This window comes from Nycticebus coucang, chromosome 19, assembly GCF_027406575.1.
Source record: "Nycticebus coucang isolate mNycCou1 chromosome 19, mNycCou1.pri, whole genome shotgun sequence".
Taxonomy (NCBI): Eukaryota; Metazoa; Chordata; class Mammalia; order Primates; family Lorisidae; genus Nycticebus; species Nycticebus coucang.
The window spans coordinates 35,752,268-35,777,149 of NC_069798.1; the positions used below are offsets into that span (position 1 = coordinate 35,752,268).

Below are 24,882 nucleotides of genomic sequence, written 5' to 3' on the forward strand. Positions count from 1 at the left end.
AAAGTCTGTTAAACATACGGTAGCATTAGATGTATATAAAAAAGGTCTTTTACTTTAATTAACAAATAATTTATTGCTTATTTAGCTAACAATCATCTAAGACTTCCATGAGTCATAACCTTTTGCTGGAGGAGGGTTTTGCCTCAGTACTGATGGCTGCTCACTGATGAGGATGGCGGTTGTTGAAGGTTGAGGTGTCTGTGGAATTTCTTAAAATGAGACAATAATCAACTTTGCTGTAGTGAGATATCTTGTAACATGTGATGCTGTTTCATAGCATTTTCTCCATAGTATAACTTCTTTCAAAATTGGAGTCAGTCCTCCCAAACCCTGCTGCTGCTTTATCAAATGAGTTTATGGAATATTTCGAATCTTCTTTTGTCATTTCAGCAATGTTCATACCCTCTTCACCAGGAACAGATTCCATCTCAAGAAGCTATTTCTTTGCTCATTCATAAGAAGCAACTCTTCATCTGTTCACTTTTGATCATGATGTTGCAGTAATTCTGTCACATCTTAAGGTTCCACTTCTAATTCTAGTTCTCTTGCTGTTTCTACCACATCTGCAGTGCCTTCCTCCACTGAAGTCTTTTGTTGTTGTTGTTGTTGTTGATGTTGTTGCCGTTTGGCTGGTGCCGGGTTCAAAACCACCCCCCTTCGTATATGGGGCCGGCGCCCTACTCACTGAGCCTCAAGCACCGCCCTTCACTGAAGTCTTAAATCCATCAAAGTTTTTCATAAGGGTTGGAATTGACTTCTTCCAAACTCCCTGTTAATTTTGATATTTTGACCTCGTCTCATGAATCATGAGTGTTCTTAATGGCACCTAGAATGGTGAATCCTTTCTAAAAGGTTTTCAATTCAGTATGCCCATATTGATCAGAGGTATCACTATGTATGTATGACAGCAATAGCCTTAGAAAATGTATTTCTCAAACAAGACTTGAAAGTCAAAATGGCTTGTTGATGCACAGATTGCGAAATGAATGTTGTATCGACAAGCACGAAAACAACAGTAATCTCCTTGTATGTCTCTATCAGAGCTCTTGGATGACCAGGTATGTTGTCAATGAACAGTACTATTTTGAAAGAAATCTTTTCTCTTAAAGCAGTAGTTCTCAACCATGGCCTTATAGTATTTAGTGAAATATTCATTTAAACAGATGTACTGTCATCCAGGCTTTGCTGTTCCATCTCTAGAGCACAGGTAGAGTAGATTTAGAATAATTCTTAAGGGCTTTAGGATTTTTGAATTGTTAAAGATGAATTGACTTCAACTTGAAGTCACCAGCTGTGTTAGTCTCTATAAGAGAGTCAGACTGCTTATTGACGCTTTTAATTCAGGTGTTGACTTCTCTCTCCTGTCTATCTGTGAAAGTTTTGTATGGCATCTTTCCCAATGGAAGGCTATTTCACCTGCATTGAGAATCTGTTATTTAGTGTGCCCACCTTCATCATTTATCTTAGGTAGATCTTCTGGATAATTTACTGTGGTGTCTCCATCAGCACATGCCTCATCTTACACTTTTATGTTATGGAGACAGCCTCTTAAATTTGATAAACCAATGTCTGCTAGCTTTACGCTTTCTTCTGTAGCTTTCTTATCTCCCACACTTCATGGAATGAAAGCTTTGCTCTGGATTGGGCTTTGGTTTAAGAGAATATTTGTAGCTGGTTTGATCTTTTTCTAGATCACTAAAACCTTCTCTATATCAGCAATAAGACTGTTTTGCTTTCTTATTATTTCCTTTGAGAACTTGCCGTTTACATTCACATCGTAGCTGTTTGGAGCAAGAGACCTAGCTTTGAACTTGTCCCAGCTTTCGGCATGTCTTCCTCACTAACCTTAATCATTTCTAGCTTTGATTTAAAGTGAGAGACCTGTGACTCTCTCTTTCACTTGAACACTAAGAGTCTATTGTAGGGTGGTTAACTGGCCTAAATTTAATATTTTTGTATCTTAGGGAATACAGAGGTGAGAGGAGGGGAAGAGAGAGAGGGGAATGGCCAATGAGTGGAGCAGTCAGTCATGTACACATTTATCAGTTCACTTTATCATCTTGTAAGGGTGTGGTTGTGGCTCCCCAGACAATTACAATAGTAACATCAGAGATCACTGATAACAGATTAGCATAACACCATAACATATATGATAATAATGAAACAGGTTGAAATATTGTGACCTTTACCAAAATGTGACAGAGAGAGAAGTGAGTTGTTAGAAAAATGGTTGATAGACTTGTTTGGAAAAGGGTTTTCTACAAACAATATATACATGCATATTTATTAAAAATATGTATGTGTATTAAAACTCAATATTAGAAAAGTAAAATAAGGTATGTTTGTAGTATTAAATAAGGAAATGTAGTTTGCTGGAGGTGTTCTCTGTCCTTATGGAGTTTATAAAATAGTGGAAAGGACACAAGGGTAAATAAGCAAGTAATTACAGTTGCTATAGATAGATGTTACCAATAGGAAAGAATGGGCTATAAAATATGGTATTCATGGGAGATTTAACCTAGTTTGTGGGGTTGAAGAGGAGACTGACATTGAATTGGTAGTCTCAAAGTTATTTAATTAGAAGTTTCAAGTGGCTTGCAAGGCGTATAGCAATTGGAAGATAATAGATACTTTTTAATTTTTTTTAGTTTTTAGTTATTTTTTAAAGTAAATGTGCTAAGAGTTTTCTTAATGGTATGTACTTGGGAAGAGCTAAGAAAAGCATTTATAGGGTAATACAGGAAATATTTCTGTCCTAAATATTAAACTTGGTTTTTTATGTCAATGAAAAACCCAGAAAAGTTAAGTTACTTTGTTGATGGCTTTTCAGTCCTAAGTATTTCATTGTTTTTTTTTTGAGACAAAATCTCACTATGTCGCCCTCAGTAGAGTGCTGTGGCATTTCAGCTCACAATAACCTCCAACTCTTGGGCTTAAGCGATTCTCTTGCCTCAGCCTCCAAAGGAGCTGGGACTACAGGCTCTGCCACAATGCCCAGCTATTTTCTTGTTGCAGTTGTCATTGTTGTTTAGCTGGCCAGGGCTGGGTTTGAACCCACCAGCCTTGGTGCATATGGCTGGTGCCATAACCACTGTGCTACAGCACCCAGCCAATTTCATTAATTGCTAGTAGACTTATGAGGAATTCAGGCTTAGCAGTTTATTTTCTTCATACTTCCCTGGTTTCTTTCTTGATTCCTTTTCGTATTTTTTTTTTTCTTTTTCCTTTTTGGATACTAATTCTTGAAACAAGTCATTTACTGGCCACTTACTCTGTGCCAGACACTATTCTGTGTTTTCCTTTTAAACTGACTCCATCCTCATGTTCTTCTCTGAGGTGTTATTATGTCCATTTCATAGATAGGGACTCTGTGAGGCATGGAGAAGTGAGGTAACTTAGTAACATGCCAAGGGCAACACAGCTGAAAAGTAACAGATAAACATAAAATATTACCCTGAAATTTTGGAAAAAATTATGTCTGTAATCATAATTCGTTTGTTCTTCTAATTTTAGCTTATTTTTTGTTTTTTTTCCTCCCAGGATTTGTTGATGTATCTGTTACAGTTGGTCCAGGCCCTCAAATATGAAAACTTTGATGATATAAAGAATGGATTGGAACCTACTAAGAAGGATAGTCAAGGTTCAATGTCAGAGAGTGTGTCAAGTTCTGGAATAAATTCTGCAGAAATAGATAGGTATGGATATCCAGGGAGGGCATATTTTCAAATTTGATAGTTTTCCTCCCTTTCAAGTTGTTTTCTCCTTTCCTTGCCCCCCAGATACACCAAACCCCACTCCTACTTATTTTGAATTTTTCGCCAGTGAATATGGCTTGGGCACTCACAGTGCAAAAATAACTATATTAGAGACCAGTGTTTGCAGGCTACGGAGTCAGGGTACCTGAGTTAAAAATCTTAACTCTGCTACTGACTAGCTGTGCAAACTGTGTGCATTATGTATTCTCTATGTGTCCCCAGTTTATCTTCTTAAAAAAAAAAGGATGGCTATAATAACTGATCTTTAAGAGTTGTTTGATCACTAAATGAGTTGATATTCATAAGAAATTGTCTAATTACATAGTGCTAGATGTGTGTTAGCTACTGTTACTTATTCATCTTAAAATGAAGAAAAGGGCGTATTGGTGAGCTCGAATAGTTTAATGAAAAATTGTATTTCTGGGGCGGCACCTGTGGCTCAAAGGGGTAGGGCGCTGGACCCATATGCCAGAGATGGCAGGTTCAAACCCAGCCCTGGCCAAAAACTGCAAAAAAAAAAAAAAAAAAATTGTATTTTTTTATTAATTGTTTTTACCTCTTTAGTAAGTTACACTCGAAAAATAGCACGTTATTTGAATCGTAAGTTAAATGTTAAAAATAATAACAATTAGGATACCCACCTTTGTATCTGATCCTGTGCAACGTGGCCCACATCCATTATCAGCTATCCTCGAGGTTGGTATGAATCCCTAATTTAGAGATGATGGACTTAAGTAAATTGCTCAAAGTCTTACGCCTTACAAAAGGTAGAGTTGATTCCAAAGTTCATTTTCTTTCTATTTTGCTATTTTGCTTTTCAGAAAATCTTAAAATTTGAAATAAATAGAACTTTTGGGTGAAAATTCTGAGGCTCAGTGATACAAAATTGTTTTTAGGAAATCATGAGGTTTGTTAATAGCAAGCAGGTCTAGATTTCAAATTGCCTAACTCCATCCAGTCACATCAATTATAACATGAGCTGGAGATTGGATTCTTAATTTTTCTTTATGATGCTTATTGTTACACTTTATCTTCTGTGTTTAATTTGGAGAACTGAAAAGGGGTAATAATTTTTTTTTGTTTCCTAGGCTACTTTATTTCTTTTCTAAGAAATATTTGATTCTAAGAAAAGAGACCTTTTATGTTTTCCTATTCTAAATCAGAGGTCTTCAATCTCAAGTCATGGTTATTTACCTTCCTTACTTACGTCTTATAGAATGTTTTACTGGGCAAAGTCTATTCAAAATTTTATGATGGGATGAAACTGGAACCTATTATTTCCAATTTATGGTCTACTACACAATAATTTGTTAAGTTTTGGGGGGAGGATTTAAAGCTTTCTTTTGTTTTGGAAAAAAAAAGGTAAAAAAGAGCTGGGGTCTTGTAACTGGATAAGTTTGGGAAATGCTGGTTTAAAGTTAAATGGCTTTAAGAAAAATACAATATTTATCAGAGCCTTTAATGTGCAAAATTGCATATACATTTCCCAAGAAGCTGTAACCCATAATTTTGAACCATAGAGCATAATGTGAGTTTTTCCAGAGAATAATGTGATTCTAATGTTACACAGAAATAGTTTAGGTAGTGATGCATTAACCATACATACATGACTGAGGTGAATTGTGCTAAAAAATTTATGTTTTTTCTTATGTACACAGTATTTTACATTTCAGAGATATCTCCTATTATTCTTTCAGCTCCCAAATTATAACCAGCCCTCTTTCTGCAGTATCTTCCCCTCCTCCTGCATCTAAAACAAAAGAGGTTTCAGATGGTGAAACTCTGGAGGTGAGTACAAAGCTTTCAGGCATCTCATAGGAGAGATCCCACCAGATAAACAAGTTATGTCTTTAAAGCCTTGATTTTGAGTAAATAACCAAATATTACAATTGTATTAAATAACTCATTTTTTGATGCATGTTTATGACTTTCTTCCTCAGCATAAAGTACCAGATAAGCTGCAATTCAAGTCATTTTATTGGTGCTTTGGGCATATAAATGGATTCATATGCAATATGAAAATAAACAGGGCTTAAATATTTTATTAGGGAAACTCAGAATATTTATGAGCATAACGGATTGTTGGTGTTTGTGATTACATTGTAGAAATGTATGCTTTGGTAGTAGGGATAATAAACTAAGCAGCTGCTTTTAACCATACATACAGTAGACTAATTTTTGAAGTAAAACAGACTTATTAGACTAGTCCCACTCTGAAAAGTACATTGGAAGTGAATTGCAAAAGCTCTTTTAGTATGTATTGTTGAATTTATCACCAAGGCTTCTAATTTAAGAAGAATCTTTCATACCTCGATGTTAAATAATACATGTTTTGATATGAAAATTGTTTTAAGGAAGAAAACCTACTAAAACGTGGGCAAAGGTCATGAACAAGGCATTTTTCAAAAAAAAAAAAAAGACTTACATATGACTAAAAAGCATTTGAAAAAATGTTTAACATCACTAATTATCAGAGAAATGCAAATTAAAGCCATAAAGAGATATTATCTTACACCAGTTAAAATGGCTATTGTTAAAAGGTCAAAAAACAACAGAGGGCTTGGTGCTTGTAGTTCAGCCACTAGGGCGTCAGCCACATACACCAGAGCTGGCAGGTTCGAATTCTGCCTGGGCCTGGCAAACAACAAGGACAACTGCAACCAAAAAAAAAAGAAAAAAAAAATAGGTGGGCGTTGTGGCGGGCGCCTGTAGTCCCAGCTAATTGGGAGACTGAGGCAAGAGAATTGCTTAAGCCCAAGAGTTTGAGGTTGCTGTGAGCTGTGACATGGCACTCTACCCAAGGCGACAGCTTGAGACTCGGTCTAAAAAAAAAAAAACACAAATAAACAGGTTAGCAAGGATACAGAGAAAAGAGAAAGTTTATACAGTGTTGGTAGAAATATAATTTATTACATCCTCTGTGGAAAACAGTATGGAGATTTTTCAGAGAACTGAGAATAAAAGTACCATTCAATCTAGCAGTCCATCTGCTGGATGTCTACCCAAAGGAACAGAAATCATTATTTCAAAAAGACATCTATACTCATGTTTTTGGCAGCACTATTCATAATAGCAAAGATATGGAATTAACCTAAGTGTCCGTTAAGGGATGACTGGATAAGGAAAATGTGGTATAGGTGGAACACTACTCAGCTAAAGAAAAGGAAATCATGTCTTTTTCAGCAACACGGACGGAGGCAGAGGCCATTATCTTACGTAAAGTAACTCAGAAAGTCAAATATCCTGTGGTCTTATAAATGGAAACTGATAATGTGTCTACATAGAGTATAACAATAGATATTGGAGACTTAGAAGGAAAGGAGGGGGTGAGAAAGTATTTAATGAGTACAGTCTACATTATTCTGTTGATAGTTACACTAAAAACCCAGACTTCACCACTACACATATATGTTCTTATAACAAAACTGTACTTTGCTTCCTAAATCTATAAAAAGGAAAAAAAAGAAAGGTGGGGTGCAATGACTCATGCGTGTAATTGCAGCACTCTGGGAGGCTGAGGTGCCTGGATTGCTTACACTCACAGGTTTGAGACCAGCCTGAGCCAGAGAGAGACCCCACCTCTAAAAATAGCCATGCACTGTGGTGGGCGCCTGTAGTCCCAGCTACTCTGGAGGCTGAGACAAGAGAATCGCTTAAGCCCAAGAGTCTGAGGTTGCTGTGAGCTGTGATGCTATGGCATTCTACCAGGGGCTGCAAAGTGAGATTCTGACCCCCCCTACCAAAAAAAGAGAAAAAGAAAAATATTTAAAAATAAGAGAGATAATAGATAGAAAAAGTTCACTTGCTTTTTTATTCCTTTTAGTCAGATTTTAGTAATGACGGAATGCCTCTTTTTTTAACTATTAAATATTAAACTTTGCATGTTTGCATGCCTCTTGATATAAGAACTATTTTTTTTTAATTTATTTTTTATTGTTGGGGATTCATTGAGGGTACAATAAGCCAGGTTACACTGATTGCATTTTTTAGGTAAAGTCCCTCTTACAATCCTGTCTAGCCCCCAGAAGGTGTGGCACACACCAAGGCCCCACCCCACTCCCTCCTTCCCTCTCTCTGCTTTTCTTTTCCCCACCCCTCCCTCCTTCTTTCTACTCTCCCCTTCCCCCACCCCTACCATGACCTTAATTGTCATTAATTGTCCTCATATCAAAATTGAGTACATAGGATTCATGCTTCTCCATTCTTGTGATGCTTTACTAAGAATAATGTCTTCCACTTCCATCCAGGTTAATACGAAGGATGTAAAGTCTCCATTTTTTTTAATAGCTGAATAGTATTCCATGGTATACATATGCCACAGCTTGTTAATCCATTCCTGGGTTGGTGGGCATTTAGGCTGTTTCCACATTTTGATGATCGTAAATTGAGCTGAAATAAACAGTCTAGTACAAGTGTCCTTGTGATAAAAGGATTTTTTTTCCTTCTGGGTAGATGCCCAGTAATGGGATTGCAGGATCAAATGGAAGGTCTAGCTTGAGTGCCTTGAGGTTTCCCCATACTTCCTTCCAAAAAGGTTGTACTAGTTTGCAGTCCCACTAGCAGTGTAAAAGTGTTGCCTTCCCTCCACATCCACGCCAGCATCTGCAGTTTTGAGGTTTTGTGATGTGGGCCATTCTCGCTGGGGTTAGATGGTATCTCAGGGTGGTTGTTGCGTGACCAGAGACGCGAACGAACAGCAGCTTTGCCGTGGGTGTAAACTCGCTCCTGTGAGTATTAAGTCAAGAAACAGACTACACAAAAATGAGATGGCGTGTAGCAAAAATCTTTATTCCAGGTTTTGACTTTATACTTTTCTAGTCACGTACACACTTAATCTGTTATCTATTAGTTTCATCATTATCTTATTTTACCTATCTGAAATTAACTTGAAAGGAAATATTTTGTTATCGTATCAATATAATCACCTTTGTAGTAAACCTCTTCTTCTAAACATTGACTAATTCCTGAACAGGTATGTAAAGAAAGATCACAGAGAAGAAAGTAGCCACAGGGGAACAGAGTTAATAGAAAAATATCTTCAAGCATTCACTCAGTTTACTCAGTATAGAGTAATGACTGTGTCTTTCCTTCAGGGCAGAATACCTATAAACCTCTGACAATATGTTATTAACATACGTCAACCCTCTGGCCCGTATTTCTGAGGAAGGACAGCATGCCCTTTGATCTCAAGGCTTCACGGGGTGTACAGCTTCAGTGAAATGGCTTATGGAATGTTTAACTCCAGGCAAGCCAACTCTGCATGTGTCCCGGGGGGTCCAGGTCCCTTAAGCCTCTGGAAGAAAAGCAAGTTATTTTAACTTACACTGAATTTACTTTGTGGGCTTGATGTAGGATATGTTTATTTCTAAATATTATCCTACAGTGCTTTTGATTTGCATTTCTCTAATAGATAGGGATGACGAACATTTTCTCATATGTTTGTTAGCCATTCGTCTGTCTTTTTAGAGAAGGTTCTATTCATGTCTGTTGCCCACTGATATATGGGATTGTTGGCTTTTTTCATGTGGATTAATTTGAGTTCTCTATAGATCCTAGTTATCAAGCTTTTGTCTGATTCAAAATATGCAAATATCCTTTCCCATTGTGTAGGTAGTCTATTTGCATGGGTTGTTGTCTCCTTAGCTGTACAGAAGCTTTTCAGTTTAATGAAGTCCCATTAAACTATTTAACTGAAAAAACGAATTTTTAAATCATAGGATCATAGAATCCTTAGATGAGCCCTTTACACCATCCACTTATAGTTATTTTGCTCTTTCAAAGCTAAGATACTGATTCATTCATTCATACGTATTTTTTGAGCTCTTACTGTGGACCAGAAACTGTCCTAGGTGCTGAGGTTGTTGCAGCAGAAAACAAAACAGTCACAATCTTTGTCTCATGGAGCTTACTTTCTATGATTGGGGTGGGTGATAGTCAATAATATTTATATATAGTAGAAGAGATGATGATACCTATCTTCTATTGGTAAAAATAAATGAGAGAAGGATGATAAAGAAGTTTTGGGTTGGGGATAGTTACAGTCAGGGAAGGCTTTGCTGAAAAAGTAACTTCTGTGTAAAGATGAAGCACGTGAGAGAATAATTCCCATGTGGCTGTCTAGAGGGACGGCACTCAAGCAGAGGGAAGCAAGTGTAGAGGCCCTAAGACCAGAGCTTAAGTGCATGCGTTTGTGAAACATCCGAGACTAGCATGTCTGTTCACAGAGTGAGCAAAAGTGAGCATGGCAGATCTGACTCGAGAGAATTGAGGCCAAAGCCTCTAAGATAAGACAACTGAGGAAAGTTACGTGATTTGTCTGTAGTCGTGCAGGGAGTCTGAAGTAAGATTTCTGCTTGTGAAGAAATGGCTGCCTCTTTTTCATTCTCCTCATCTAGTGGGGTCATAAAGTTCTGGCACCAGGTTTGCTTTCAGTGTCTCAGACCCTGCCCCACCATGGAAAGTCCTCTCCCCCATCCCAAAGGAGCTGGAAAGATGTTAGAAGATGGCTGTTGAGAGATTCCTCTGTGAATCTATTTTCAGCTGTCAAGTGGCATCCACACTGAAACAGGTGAAACATTATCAACAAGGTCCTCGGATAGAAAATTAACTGGTTTGGTAGAAGAGCTGGATTGAGCTGCTGCTGGGTTCATGCCCTTTTCAGGTTGATGATGCTGCTGCCTGGTTACCCCTGATGGCAAGTGCAGAGCCAGCAAGGGTCTTTCTTACAGCTTACACTACCATCCCAAGGGACACAGCTACGTCACTGAATTGTTAATTCACATTTGTACTTGGTTTCTCCTGTCTATCCACAGACGACAAATACTTAAACATATTATTTTGCAGGAAAAATTTTTGTTTATTTTTCAAAAGTGTTGAGAATTAAATAAAGACAGTGTCAGAGAACCAAGAGGTTTAACTGTTAAGAGATATTCATAAAATTTACCCAAGCAAGGTAGGGTATATGCCAGATTTGGAGAACTGAACGCTGTTCATCTGTCATCCATATAGTGCTTAGAAATCATCATCAGTTAAGTCCAAGGTCAGGATCTGTGATTATAAAATGCATTTCTGACCTAAAACAGTTCTTTTTGCAGATGAATATGATTTCAACTCAGGACCTATCCAAATGAGAGATTTTAAAATGTTTAGTTTTTTTCTATTTTTAGACATCTAATTATGTAGATTTTAACTTTTTCTAACCTCTTCTAAACATGCCAAATGCTGGCAAAGAGAATTGGGTTTTGAATGTTCTATCACTTGTAAATATAGCAAAATATTTTTAAACACAGATATCCTGAGTTCATTTTATTGGTGGACTCAAGCAATTTATAGCAAATTAGTCCTTTCAGAGAGCTCAAAAAAAAAAAAAAAAAAAAAAAAGAAAATAGAGACAATTGGATATCATTTTATGCAGGGCTTGTAGGCCATTGGACTGAATGAGTTTTACTTGGAAGCTAAGCTACATGGGAATAATTCAGGTGAGATATGTTGGTGGTTAAGTCACTTGGCTTCCATTCTCATTCTGGGAAGCTATGCTGAGGATATTGTTTTGTAAATTGTACATCACCTGTCATTCAAAACTTTTAGGCTAGGGCGGTGCCTATGGCTCATTTGAGTATGGCGCCAGCCCCCTATACTGGAGGTGGCGGGTTCAAACCCGGCCCCAACTAAAAACTGCCAAAAAATCCAAAAAAACCTTTTAGGCTAAAAATAATAATTGTTTTTATATATTTCTGATATTTCTCTTTTGACTGATAAACTATCTTTGTTAAATCACTAATTAAGCCACTTTACTCTCAGAATCAAGTGGAAATCATTTGAGTAGCGTTTCCCTCCTCTCTCTGTTGCTCAAGTAATAATATTGCAGAAGCATTCATCACCTTTAAGTTAATATTCAACCAAGCTAAATTCATTTTCTTCTTATCACGACTGAAGATACTGTCATTCTTGTCTTTTTCCTGACATCTGAGCAGTGTCTTATGTCTTTCCTTATTTCTTTCTTGCAGTTTTAGAAACATTTTACCTGTCCTTGCTAGATATTAAAAAGAAGGCAGGAAGTCAGTTCCATTGTCCAAATAATGGACATATTTTATAAATTCCCATGGGTTATTGACGGTGTATTCTCTAACTATTGGACACAGAAGTCACTAGAGCAAACTTATTAATTGTAATGTTGAAATCTTTTTTACTCTGTCCTAATGTTTTTTCCTGCTTGAGCTGTGCATGAACTAGGTTAAAGTTCCTCTGTATGACGGTGGAATTACAATTTCCCCATATATTTATGTTAATATTTGCTTTAAATATTTCGAAGTTCTTTTATTAAGTACATTCAAGAAAACGGAATCTTTTGTCACTGTTTAGTAACCTTGTTTATATCTAATAATACTTTTTACCCTAACACTGGTTTTTTCTGAAATTAAGAGAGCTTTATCATGATTAGTATTCACTGGTATACCTTATTGGTCCTTTCCTTTCAATGTTTGTAGCCTTACATTTTAGTTTTAACTCTTGTACACATATAGTTAAATTTTATTTTAATCCAGTTTAACATTATGTTTTTAAATTGAAACTTTTATCCTACTTGTTTTTATTATGATTACAGCTGTCTTTGGATTTATTTTACCATCTTATGTAGTATTTTGTATACTGTTATATATATATATATTTTTTTTTTTTTTCTTTTTGCCTATCTTTGGCTGAATCTTTCTCCCCTCCCTCCACTTCATCCCATCTTGATATTTAACTCCAAATTACATAATATTACTGTTATTATTGCATACACTCAGTAAATATTTGGAGACACTTATCTCTAAGGATATCCTATCTCTGATTTATAAGATGAGATCATTTTGTTTTTTCATAAAGCACACCTTCTTTAAATTGCCTTAAAATTTTAGAGCATTGCTCATCTAAGTTGAGTGTAAAAATTTACAATACACATTTCCCATTTCATGATTTTTTTTTTTTTTTTTTTTTGGCTGAGGCTGGGTTTGAACCCGCCACCTCCGGCATATGGGGCTGGCACCCTACTCCTTTGAGCCACAGGTGCCACCTCCATTTCATGATATTTTTAAAGTTAATTCTTTCCTACTTATGTTCTTTAAATAATCTCTATGAAAACATTTTGGATTAAAATACATACTTCACTATATAAAAGTATAATGTCCTTGTTATATAGGCAGAAGATAAACTTTAGGTCTAAATTCTGCCTGATAAGCTCAGGGATTCAGCGTGACATGCTGCTTTCTTTTTTTTTTTTTTTGGAGATAGAGTCTAAAGCTGTCAGTGTGGGTAGAATGCCGTGCCGTCATCATAGCTCACAGCAACCTCCAACTCTTGGGCTCACACAATCCTCTTGCCTCAGTTTTTCCAATTTTTAGTAGAGACGGGATCTTGCTTTTTGCTCAGGCTGGTCTTGAACTTGTGAGCTCAAGCTATCCACCCACCTCAGCCTCCCAGAGTGCTAGGATTACAAGCGGCAGCCATGGCTCCTGGTCACATGATGGCTTGCTGATTGAGGAGTTTCTTTGTTGGCTTTTGTTGCACATTTAAAATATAGAACTAAACCTTTAGGTCTAAAATTGGAGATAAAATCTTTAGCTGAAAGCATTGGCACATATACTTTGTAATAACAATCTCTTGATTATGTGCTCACTTAAAACTCCTACTCCAATGAAACTTCTAATCCATTGATCTCTGCCCTTTTCTTTGTTCACCAACCTTCTTTAATATTTGCTTTTCTCTAAATACAGCTTTTATCCCATGGCTCATCATTTTAATCATTCTCTTATAGTTCCTCTGGCAAAATCTCAGTTCTTCTTAGTTAATAACCTAGTTCTAACTTAGTTAATAACCTAGTTTCTCTACGCCTGAATATTGCTGAAGAAAAACACATAGCTTGGCATGTTTGTGTCCCTGTAAATTCATGAAGACAAACATCATATAAACACTCAATGCTCTCTGCCAACTTACATTTCCCTAAGTAGGTTAATCTCCCTGCTCTGCAGAGATTTTCTCATACATACTCCACTCTGTTCTTCATACCCTGCCTCCACGTCTTCGGATAATAATTCTGCCTAATACTTAATGGAAATGGAAGAAAATAGAAGTCACTAGGTGAGACTAGTATTAGTTTCCTATCACCAAATTTATAGACGAGAATCCCCTCCCATACTTTCCTTCCGTTTCTTTGCACAGAAGAAACACAACTCCTTTCAAAAATGTGCTGTTTTCCTGATAGGAATATTCAAGTGTTCTTAAGTGCTTTCTATTTTAAAAATTAAAAAAAAAAAAAACAAAACAAAACAGAGAAACAAAACAAAGCTCTCCCTTGACACCACATCCCTCAGAATATCACATTTTCTTACTTTCCTTTTCAAAAGAATTATTTATATGCATTTTTTTCCTTCCTTTCCAGTCTTTACTCCATGTCATTCTGGCTTTTGCTTAAAACTTATTTTGCTAAGTTATTAAATGACTTGTTGTTTTTGATTATGTACTCTTGCAGTTCCTTTTAGAGTACTGAGCAAAGTAACTAACTTTCTTCTTGAAAATGAGCTCATCTCATGGTTCAGGTGATACATATATCTCTTGTGTTCCTCTTCATCTCTCTTGCTTTTCCTTCTTAGTTCCCTTTATCAGCACTTTCTCCTCTGCTTGATATCTTAATATTCTTCAGGGTCCTCTTCTCTTCTCAATTTATACTCTTGCCCTAGACTATACTAATAAAATCAAATTTATATTTCTAACTCAGATCTCTTAGATATGAGTTTCATATTCATATATTCAAATACCTACTTATCTCCATTGTATATCTTGCAGGTATTTCAAACTTATTATTTCAAAATATAACTCAATCCATAACCAGCTCCTTGTCTAAAATTTCCATCTGTGAAATAACAAATCAACCTATTTGCTAAATCCAGAAATTTGAGAATTATTGTCCGTTCCTTTCGCTCCTGTTTCCTATCCATCTGCAGATCTTGTTCATTATGCTTCAGTGTATTTCTTTAATTTGTCTCCTCTCCATCTGAACTCTCATTGTTCACTCTTCTAGACTGCTATAAATAGCATCCTTACTGATCTCAGGTCCGTACTCCTCAGACCAGCCAGAGTCATTTTCATAAAACGTAAATCAGATCATCTCACCCTCCACTTAGGATCTTTTGTTGGGTATCTTTAGCTTTTAAAATCAAATCCATACCCAATAATAAGTGTGTGTTAATTTAAAGGTCACATCATTTGACCCTTTCCTACCTTAATAACCTCTTTTACTTTAGTATTCACTGTATTTTAGCTATATTTAAAGTTCCTCATACAAGCTAAGCTCAGGCCTCGGCCTGAATATCCTGTCCTCATTGCTGCCTTTTCTAACCTCCAAACCTAAATTATTTCTATGACCATTTCTTTAATGTCTCTCTTCTCCCCAACAACTACTAAGCTCCAGGGAGACTAGGAGCTCTGCAAGGAGCTGTGGCATTTTAACCTCTTATATATTGTCTGGTTTAGAATAAATATTGGATGGACGGATGGATGGATGAAATCCTGATCTATGACATAAGGTATACAGATAAAAACTGTATAGTAACATACTGACTTGCTTACCTCACCCCTGTTAATAGTAGATGGTAACACATACACATTTCTTTTCATTCTTTCAGCAAGATCTCTGTACCTTCTTGATATCGAGAGCCTGCAAAAACTCAACATTGGCTAATTATTTATACTGGTATGTGGAAATAATTTTCTTTTTTTTTTTTCTCATTGCTCCTAAGGACTTTTCTTTATGCTGTAAATGTAAAGATAGTTTAAGATGTGAACAATCATCAAAAGTCTAGATACAGTATTTATATCTAGCTGTATTCATTTATAGCTGGGCTTATAGAAGTGTTTGTTTCCACCCCTGTTCTCTTCCCTATGCTAACTTTCCAGGAGCCAGGATGTATGTAGGCAAAGTAATGAGTATTTTCAGTTTGGTATCTGGTGTCCTTTTATGCTATTTAAGTAGTGTGAGTGTTGTACTTCACAGTCCATCAGGAGTATCTATTTTCATATTATTTACCCAAACATTGGAATCATTTAAAAATAGGAAGTAGGAATTCAGAGTTACCTTATCTCATTTTAAACATGAGGACACTGAAGCTGAGGCTTTCTTTAAATAAACTTGTTAGGACCTGACTTACAAATACATCATTTTTCTACCATTTTGCCATCTGCAGAGAATTTCAGGGACCTCTTTTCATTTGTCCCTGTGCGGTTAAATGAGGTGAGCGTAAGTATCTTTATTTTACATGAGAACAATGTCCTGAATGAGTTGGTGAAAAGAGGAACTGAGGCATAGAATGTTTGACGGCCTGAGCCAGTCATATAGTAATATGAAGAATGGCTTGCTGTATCTGTCACAGAATTCTAAAGGGTGAATGACAAATAATTTAAGCCAATCAGAAATATTTTAGTTCAAGAAATGCAACCACTAGGATTAAACACTAGTTAAGAGAGACTTATCCAGTTTTACAGAATAAACAAAGGGCAGAACCATCTGGGTAAGCCCTAAGCTTTACCTGAGGCCTTCTTTACATTTGACAGAATACTTAAAACGAAATATTATTTTTTAAACTTCTGGACATATTTGCAGTTTTTTAACTGTAGAAATGATCTTTGATCTAGTATTGCTATTCTGTTTGCAGCCTTAACTTAAATGATACAAATTAATAGATGACCATTCTAAAAGCAAGTTGAGTATCCAAATCCAAAAATCTAAAACATGAAATGCCCCCAAATCGGAAACTTCTTAAATGCTTACCTGGTGTTCAATAAAAATTACTTATTGATTGGAGCATTTTGGTTTTTGGAGTTTCAGATTTGAGATGCTAACTATATAATGTAAATATTTCAAAATTTGAAATCCAAAACCCTTCTCCTCACATGATTTCAGATAAGGGATGCTCAACTTGTATTTTTGAAGAATAATGAGGCATTTTGCTTTACATGAAATTAGGCAAAATACTTTCATGCTTTAAACTGGGCTTAGAGAAACTCTTCTGTGGGTCAAATCAATCTTTAATTTCCTTCTCTCTCTAAAGATATTATTCTAAATATTGCCACTGTGGCCAAGAAATAAGTAGTACACCAGACTAAACCAAAATAGTCTTTTAACACACATGTTCCTTATTTACATAAGCAATAATTATTTATTTAATCTTTTATATTTCTCTTTATAGAAAAGAAAAACTGTTATCAGCCATCTTAACTAAATCAGTCATTTTGTTTTTCCCTTTTAGAGCCTGTAACTCCCTCCAATCCCCATTGGCCTCAATAGTGAGAAGAAAAATAGTTCCTTGGTTTTACTTTAGCAGTTTAATATATAATATTCATAAAACTACATTTCCCTCACATTCAATTTCAGTACGTTCTTGAGAATACACCCTCAGAATGTTTTGGCTAGTATTAATCACTATTTTTTTTATTAAGTTTACTTTGAAATTCTCATATTACCAAATTGCTGCTTTCTCTTTTTAATGTAACCTGTTGCTTCCTGATGTTCTCTATATACCATTGTTACTGTGTATGTCTGTTCACTGTATTATGGAAAAATATTTTTCACAAAAATATAAATATTTAAAAGAGAATAAAGAGAAAAAATGTTTGGGGTGTATTGCTTTATATTTGAGTTTTTCTAAAGTTCTTAGGTATTTTCAAAATTGAGATTTTAAGAATTCCTTTATAGATATTTTCGTTTCCTTGCAATATTCATAGAAACTTTTCTCTGGCTCAGAACTTAGTAGAGAGTAGTCACTATTGTGAGTTTAAGGGCTTGTATGTGTGTATATTGACTGTTTGGAACTTTGAAATTATGTATTTTTTGGATTTGACTGTAGACCAGGTTTCATTATAAAATTCGAAATTAGTTTTGATAGAATTTTTCTTTGATCTCTTATTGTAAGTAGGAAGAATTTACAAATCATTCTGAAAGCTGACACACAGGAAATCTATTGGATGAACAGTTTCCAACACGGCAGCTATTTCTGTTCAGAAACACCACTTTGTTAAAAAAACATAGACAGTAAAGTACAGCCTGAGTTCCTAGTCTTATAAGCATTCTATCAAATTTAGATATGATTTGTGTTTTCCTACTATATCTCTGATTCACTGAAGCAATAGCACATGCTGTATCTGCTTAGTCTCTAAGGAGTAATTGTTTTTCCCATATTTACAGTCTGCCTACTACATATTCAGAAAAACTCATGGGGAGAAAAGTTATGGATGTGGACTCTTGACTTTCATAGACTTTTTTTGGTTTAAAATGATCCTTCTTTTCCTTTGAACATGGACAGAATTGTATAAAAATAATCAAATGTAGGAATTTAAATGCCCTCTCATTCTAAACTTATTCTAATATAATGTTTTACAATATAAATTTTAATTGTATCATTTCCTTTTGAACATTTGAACTTCTTTTTTTCACTTATTTCCTTTTTAGTGATTTAAACAGGATTCTTGCTATAGATAAATCCTGAGGGGCTTACAGATATGCCAACAGTCCCTTTAAAATGAATAGTGTCAACCTTTTAAGCCACAGAGGGGACTTATAGTCTCCAAACTGTAAAATGTTTGACATCAGTATCTATAAATTGTTGCAGTTTTTTATAGCCATTCCAGTGTCCTGAAATTGAACGTAAACTTTGGATGCTTTGACATGTTTTCTATAATTTTTAAGACCTCTCAAGGTAATAAAGGTTATTTACTCCACAAAATTAAATAGCCAGGAAACAGGTAGCCCACTGATGTTATCTTACAACGGGTAACTGGACAATTTGTCTGCATTTCTACTTTAAGATGACAGTTTTCCAAGGAATGCCTTAGAGTACTTTGTCGAACCTAATTTATTGGTGTGAACAAAAAACTCAGAAATGATTCAAATCTAGGTCTCCTAGTCTTGATATCTAACCTTGTCTTTCCTATTTGAAGATAAGATTGTCATTTTTATTTTAGATAGACTTTTTCTTTGTGACAGAAATTTGGCTTGAATGACTTTTGAGAGGTGTTGACCCTTACCATGAACATCAATGTAACCAGAAATCACTCAGCCATAATAGTGCTTGGTGGTCAGAAAGACCTGAACACAGCAATGGGCCTGACTATGGTGGTCATCTGTATGTTTATTTAGGAATGAGTTTGCCATATAAACATACAGGAAAAGATAACTGAATATACTAAAATAACCGAATATACTAAGATACTAAAAGATAACTGAATATACTAGACCAAGCAAGGACTTTAACTAAAGGTTATGGATCGGATTTGAATAATACTATATTGACAGTTACACAGTTTAGAACCACTGCCTTTTTGACATTCTTTTTTTTTTTTTTTCTTTTTGACATTCTTAAGCGCTGTCCCGAAATGACCAAACATTCTGGAATGCCATGAATAGGAAATATGAGCTTATTTCTTAACTGTTCTTAGCTTAATCATCTATGCAGTGATGGAAGTGATCTTCTGTGGTGTGTATAGCTACTGAGCACTTGAAATGTTGATAATGTGACTGAAACTGAATTTTGAAATTTATTTTAATTTAAATAATTAATTTAAATTAATTTAAACAGGTGTGGTTCTAAGCACTAAAAGACATTCTTTTTTTTTTTTCTTTTTTTTTTTTTTTTTTTATTGTTGGGGATTCATTGAGAGTACAATAAGCCAGTTACACTGATTGCAATTGTTAGGTAAAGTCCCTCTTGCAATCATGTCTTGCCCCCATAAAATGTGACACACACTAAGGCCCCACCCTCCTCCCTCCATCCCTCTTTCTGTTTCCCCCCCCATAACCTTAATTGTCATTAATTGTCCTCATATCAAGATTGAGTACATAGGATTCATGCTTCTCCATTTTTGTGATGCTTTACTAAGAATAATGTCTTCCACTTCCATCCAGGTTAATACGAAGGATGTAAAGTCTCCATTTTTTTTAATGGCTGAATAGTATTCCATGGTATACATATACCACAGCTTGTTAATCCATTCCTGGGTTGGTGGGCATTTAGGCTGTTTCCACATTTTGGCAATGGTAAATTGAGCTGCAATAAACAGTCTAGTACAAGTGTCCTTATGATAAAAGGATTTTTTTCCTTCTGGGTAGATGCCCAGTAATGGGATTGCAGGATCGAATGGGAGGTCTAGGTTGAGTGCTTTGAGGTTTCTCCATACTTCCTTCCAGAAAGGTTGTACTAGTTTGCAGTCCCACCAGCAGTGTAAAAGTGTTCCCTTCTCTCCACATCCACGCCAGCATCTGCAGTTTTGAGATTTTGTGATGTGGGCCATTCTCACTGGGGTTAGATGATATCTCAGGGTTGTTTTGATTTGCATTTCTCTAATATATAGAGATGATGAACATTTTTTCATGTGTTTGTTAGCCATTCGTCTGTCGTCTTTAGAGAAAGTTCTATTCATGTCTCTTGCCCATTGATATAAGGGATTGTTGGCTTTTTTCATGTGGATTAATTTGAGTTCTCTATAGATCCTGGTTATCAAGCTTTTGTCTGATTGAAAATATGCAAATATCCTTTCCCATTGTGTAGGTTGTCTCTTTGCTTTGGTTATTGTCTCCTTAGCTGTACAGAAGCTTTTCAGTTTAATGAAGTCCCATTTGTTTATTTTTGTTGTTGTTGCCATTGTCATGGCAGTCTTCTTCATGAAGTCTTCCCCCAGGCCAGTATCTTCCAGTGTTTTTCCTATGCTTTCTTTGAGGATTTTTATTGTTTCATGCCTTAAATTTAAGTCCTTTATCCATCTTGAATCAATTTTTGTGAGTGGGGAAAGGTGTGGGTCCAGTTTCAGTCTTTTACATGTAGACATCCAGTTCTCCCAACACCATTTATTGAATAGGGAGTCTTTCCCCCAAGGTAAGTTCTTGTTTGGTTTATCAAAGATTAGGTGGTTGTAAGATGTTAGTTTCATTTCTTGGTGTTCAATTCGATTCCAAGTGTCTATGTCTCTGTTTTTGTGCCAGTACCATGCTGTCTTGAGCACTATGGCTTTGTAGTACAGACTAAAACTAAAAGACATTCTTAATTCACGATTTGGGAATGCCTTCTTAACTTTTGGTTTGGAATTCTTGGGAATATGATCTAGTAGATATAGTGTCATGGCTCAGTTTCTAATGTCACTTTATAGAAAAGTCTGGGTTACGTGACTCAGGACTGCTTCAACATCTTTTATTCTCCTGGTAAAGCATTGCACTGGGAAGTAGGAAAGGGAAAGCTCTTACCTTTATCAACCTTTAAAAAACTTTTCTTTGTATAAGACTTTATCAGATATTCATGGGATACTGAAAAGCTTTTAAGATTGACACCTGGTTATCGATTTCTTTATTACCTATGAAGGGTTCTAAGTAAGAGTTAAACATGTGAAACAGTGACAAGCAGGGAATGTTTTCAGCACTAATTGTGTGAGATGTTATGCCTATTCTACCAAGTCAAGAGAAAGAAGTTGTGAGGGTCCATGAGACCTCCTGGAAGAGAAAATGTCAGCTAAGCTTGAAGGATGGGTAGAATATGGAAAGAGAATAGAAAGGGAAGGTATTTCTGGATAATACTACAATATGAACAGAGCACAAAGTGGGTACCTATTGAGGGGTATTATAGCATTGACCTGACTGGAGTGAGAGCATAAATTGGGGACAGTGGAAGTTTGAAACAGAAACTTGGAGCCATAGAAACTGTTTTAAAACTGTAGAAAAGAGGTAATCATTGATGCTTTTGTCAATACAGAGGAGAAATGAAAGTATTTAAAAGATTGCATAATATGTAGTTTCTTTTTAGAGTTAGAGAGGCTAGAATGTATGTCGTATCTGCTATTTGGTCCCAGATTGGACTGCATATAGTACAGAACCATTGTAAGAGGCATTTAATAGGAAAAATCAATAAGGTCTGGTGATTAATTGAGTATAGTTTTCTGAGGCAGGGAAATATGAGCTAAGTTTGACTCTAGATGAGTGGGCAACAAATTGAACACAATGCCATGAAAAGTTTTAGATAGGGTTTGTGTTCTCTGATTTGGTAGCAGCCCCACCTCTTCCCTCTTTTCTTATATTCAAATGATTGAAACATTTGTTTCTCGCCTGACTTTTGAGAAAACTTGTGTTTGTGAGCCCTGCCACATGAGAATTTCTAGCCCAAGTCCCTGGAATAAATATTGATAGTACCTTCAGTGAAGGTAGAAAGAAAAATCTCTTGTGTGATAAGATCAGTTTTACGCATACTCAGTTAAAAATGACAAGCAATATCTTGAAAAAGGGATCTGACACACAAACATTACGGTGGATAAGTGTGAAAGCAAACCACATAGTATATGCAAAATTAGACCTTAGATGTTAAAAAAAGAAATATACATATTTGAGAATTATCAATATTGAGCTAATTAGCTAAATCCATGAAAGTAGAGTTTTCACTCGTTCCAACAATAATATATTGAGCATCTGTTATGAACCATGCATGAAAGTATTTAGGGTATATAGTGGAGAACAAGAACAGGTAAGCTCTCTGCTTCCATGAAGTTTACCTTCTAGGTGGCTGAATAGCATAAAGGATAATAAGCATCTGTGAGTTGAAATTTGGGAAATGCTTTCAGTTAAGCAGGCTGAAAAAGTGTTTTGTAAAGATAAAACAGTGAGATCTAAGGTCCTATGGGGCAGCGCCTGTGGCTCAAAGAGGTAGAGCGCCGGTCCTGTATGTCGAAGGTGGCGGGTTCAAACCCAGCCCCGGCCAAAAAAAAAAGTCCTAGGTTCCAATCTCAGTTCTGTAATCAATTAATTGTGTGCCGTGGGCAAGACACAACCCCTCTACTCTCAAGCTTCACTGGTAATAAAGCAAGCAAGTTGATCTAAATTTGTGTTTTTCAAACTATACATCATGATCCCTTGAAAGTAACTTAAAGCTTCACAGGAAAGTATTTGTTATTTAAAGAAAAATGAAATGGAACAGAGCGGCAGATATTAACACATTATTCATAGCATATTGGTTTGTGAAATTTTTAGGTTTATGCATCTGTGTGCATGTATATGGCTTTGTTTACCAAATTGTGATATAAATGTTACTTGTTATTATGGTTTGTTCCCATTGGAACATTTAGAAACACTGGATTAGATGACCCCTAAAATCTTATGCAGATGATTGTTTATATGATTTCTGTAATTCTATGAGCAGATTAAGTTTAGGAAAACATTGAAAATTTCTTTAACTCTCTAAAACAACAGTTTTATAATAGAAAGTTGAAGATTATACATAGATTTTTTTTTCTATCTATATAGAGAGTGAATTGACATCTGATGGGAAAGAAAAGCTCAATTTAAACATTTTATTCATCTTTAACACTGTGTTACAGAAGTAGCCTCAGTGTAGTTTTCGGAATAAGAGAACATTTGTAATACCAAAGTATTACATAGACTATGAAAATTATAGTTCTTATACTTGAGTTACTTGACGTACACACACACACACATATATGAGGTTAGATATGTTTAAGGATGTAATTATTCTAAGTACCTTATAAATTAGTAAAAGAAAATGCTTTTTTGGTGGCATTTAATTTGGAGATCCTTTTAATTTAGGATGTTGCACAAGTTAAGGCATTACTACTGTTAGTTTACCTACTACTAATGATTGTATATGTTGCTCCTTCATTTTTCACTTTTAGGAGTAGTGATAAAATGTGTTTATTACTCCAATTTAATTATTTTTGTAAATGTGAATTTATCTGTTTTAATGAAAAAGTATTAATATTTTCAAAATGAATCTCAGTTCGATTTTTTATCACTTGAGTAATTTAAACATATATTTAAGGTATGTGATAGTGGAATGTGAAGATCAGGATACTCAGCAGAGGGATCCAAAGACCCATGAAATGTACTTGAATGTAATGAGAAGATTCAGCCAAGCATTGTTAAAGGTAACATTTAAAGTGGGGGCTGACAAACTGCATTACATGGGCCAAATTTGGCCTCTTCCCTGTTTTGCTACATCCCATGAGCTAAGAACGATTCTTACATTTTTAAATGGTTGAAAACAAATCAAAAGAATATTTTGTAACGCCTAAAATTATGTGAAATTTTTCAGCGTTTATTAAAAAATTATTGGAACATGTAGTCATACTCAGTTGTTCTCATATGGTCTCTTACTACTTTTGCACTACGATAATAGTTTAATGGTTGGAATAGAAACTGTATGGCCAAGAATCCCTAAAGTATTTACTTGTTTGGTCTTTTACAGAAAGTTTGTTAATCCCTGATTTAATGAAATAAATGAATTTAATGAAATAATCCTATACATGGAATTAAAAAAAAAGAAAGCTTTGCTTTTTTTTACTTCCTTTTCTAGTTTATATTCTTCTTATCAAAACTATATACATTCCCAGAAATCTGTCAGTAGTTATATTGCAGATACTTTATATAACTTATATATTCCTAAAATACCTTTGCTTCTTTAACAGTTTTTAGGGACTTGTGAAGCTATTTTACTCCTTTATTCTTCTAATTCCTAAAGCAATGTCACAGGTCAGCCAATAGAGGGTGCAAGGGCAGTGAGAAGAATACTCGCAGAAACATTTTACTTCATAGTGTCTTTTATTTTTTTACTTTCCTAGTGTCTTTTAAATCTGCTGTTTCATGTTTCATGTTCTTAAAATTTTAAATCACATCTTATTAAACGTGTTGAGACTAAGCTTTTATATAGTTCTCACAGCTCAAGGCTTCTCAACATCAAACTTACTGACTAATAACCCTTGGTCTTTTCTTCTAATCTCACTTTTGTCAGTTATATTGTCTGTCATCCCATGAAGACATTTCAGTTTCTCTAAGCTTAAATTTCCTCATCTTTGAAACGGGGATAATAGCATTTGCCCAGCTGCCCTTCCTGGGGTAATTGGGAAGATTAAATGAGAAAATGTATTTTACATTATTTTATGAACTGATTATCACTATATAGCATTTAGTTTTTATGGCTTATATTTTTCTAAGTAAGCACATATTGTGGTGCTATATGATTATTTTTCTTTTTTTTAGTAGATTTTTAGTTCCTTAAAGATAATCTGTTTGTTTTCGCCATATATATATGTATACCCAGCATATTTATAAAGA

General features: G+C 35.3%; 1 protein-coding gene across 2 annotated transcripts in view; it reads left to right on the plus strand.

The window, feature by feature from the left end:
- LOC128571597 (phosphatidylinositol 3-kinase catalytic subunit type 3) overlaps nt 1-24,882 on the plus strand; it is a 198,844-nt gene that overhangs the window by 88,693 nt on the left and 85,269 nt on the right. For both annotated transcript variants that reach the window (XM_053571130.1, XM_053571129.1), the window contains 4 exons: nt 3,541-3,695; nt 5,453-5,543; nt 15,416-15,483; nt 23,591-23,696. In XM_053571130.1, the coding sequence (XP_053427105.1) occupies nt 3,541-3,695; nt 5,453-5,543; nt 15,416-15,483; nt 23,591-23,696 (420 nt within the window). The remainder of the gene's footprint in view (nt 1-3,540; nt 3,696-5,452; nt 5,544-15,415; nt 15,484-23,590; nt 23,697-24,882) is intronic.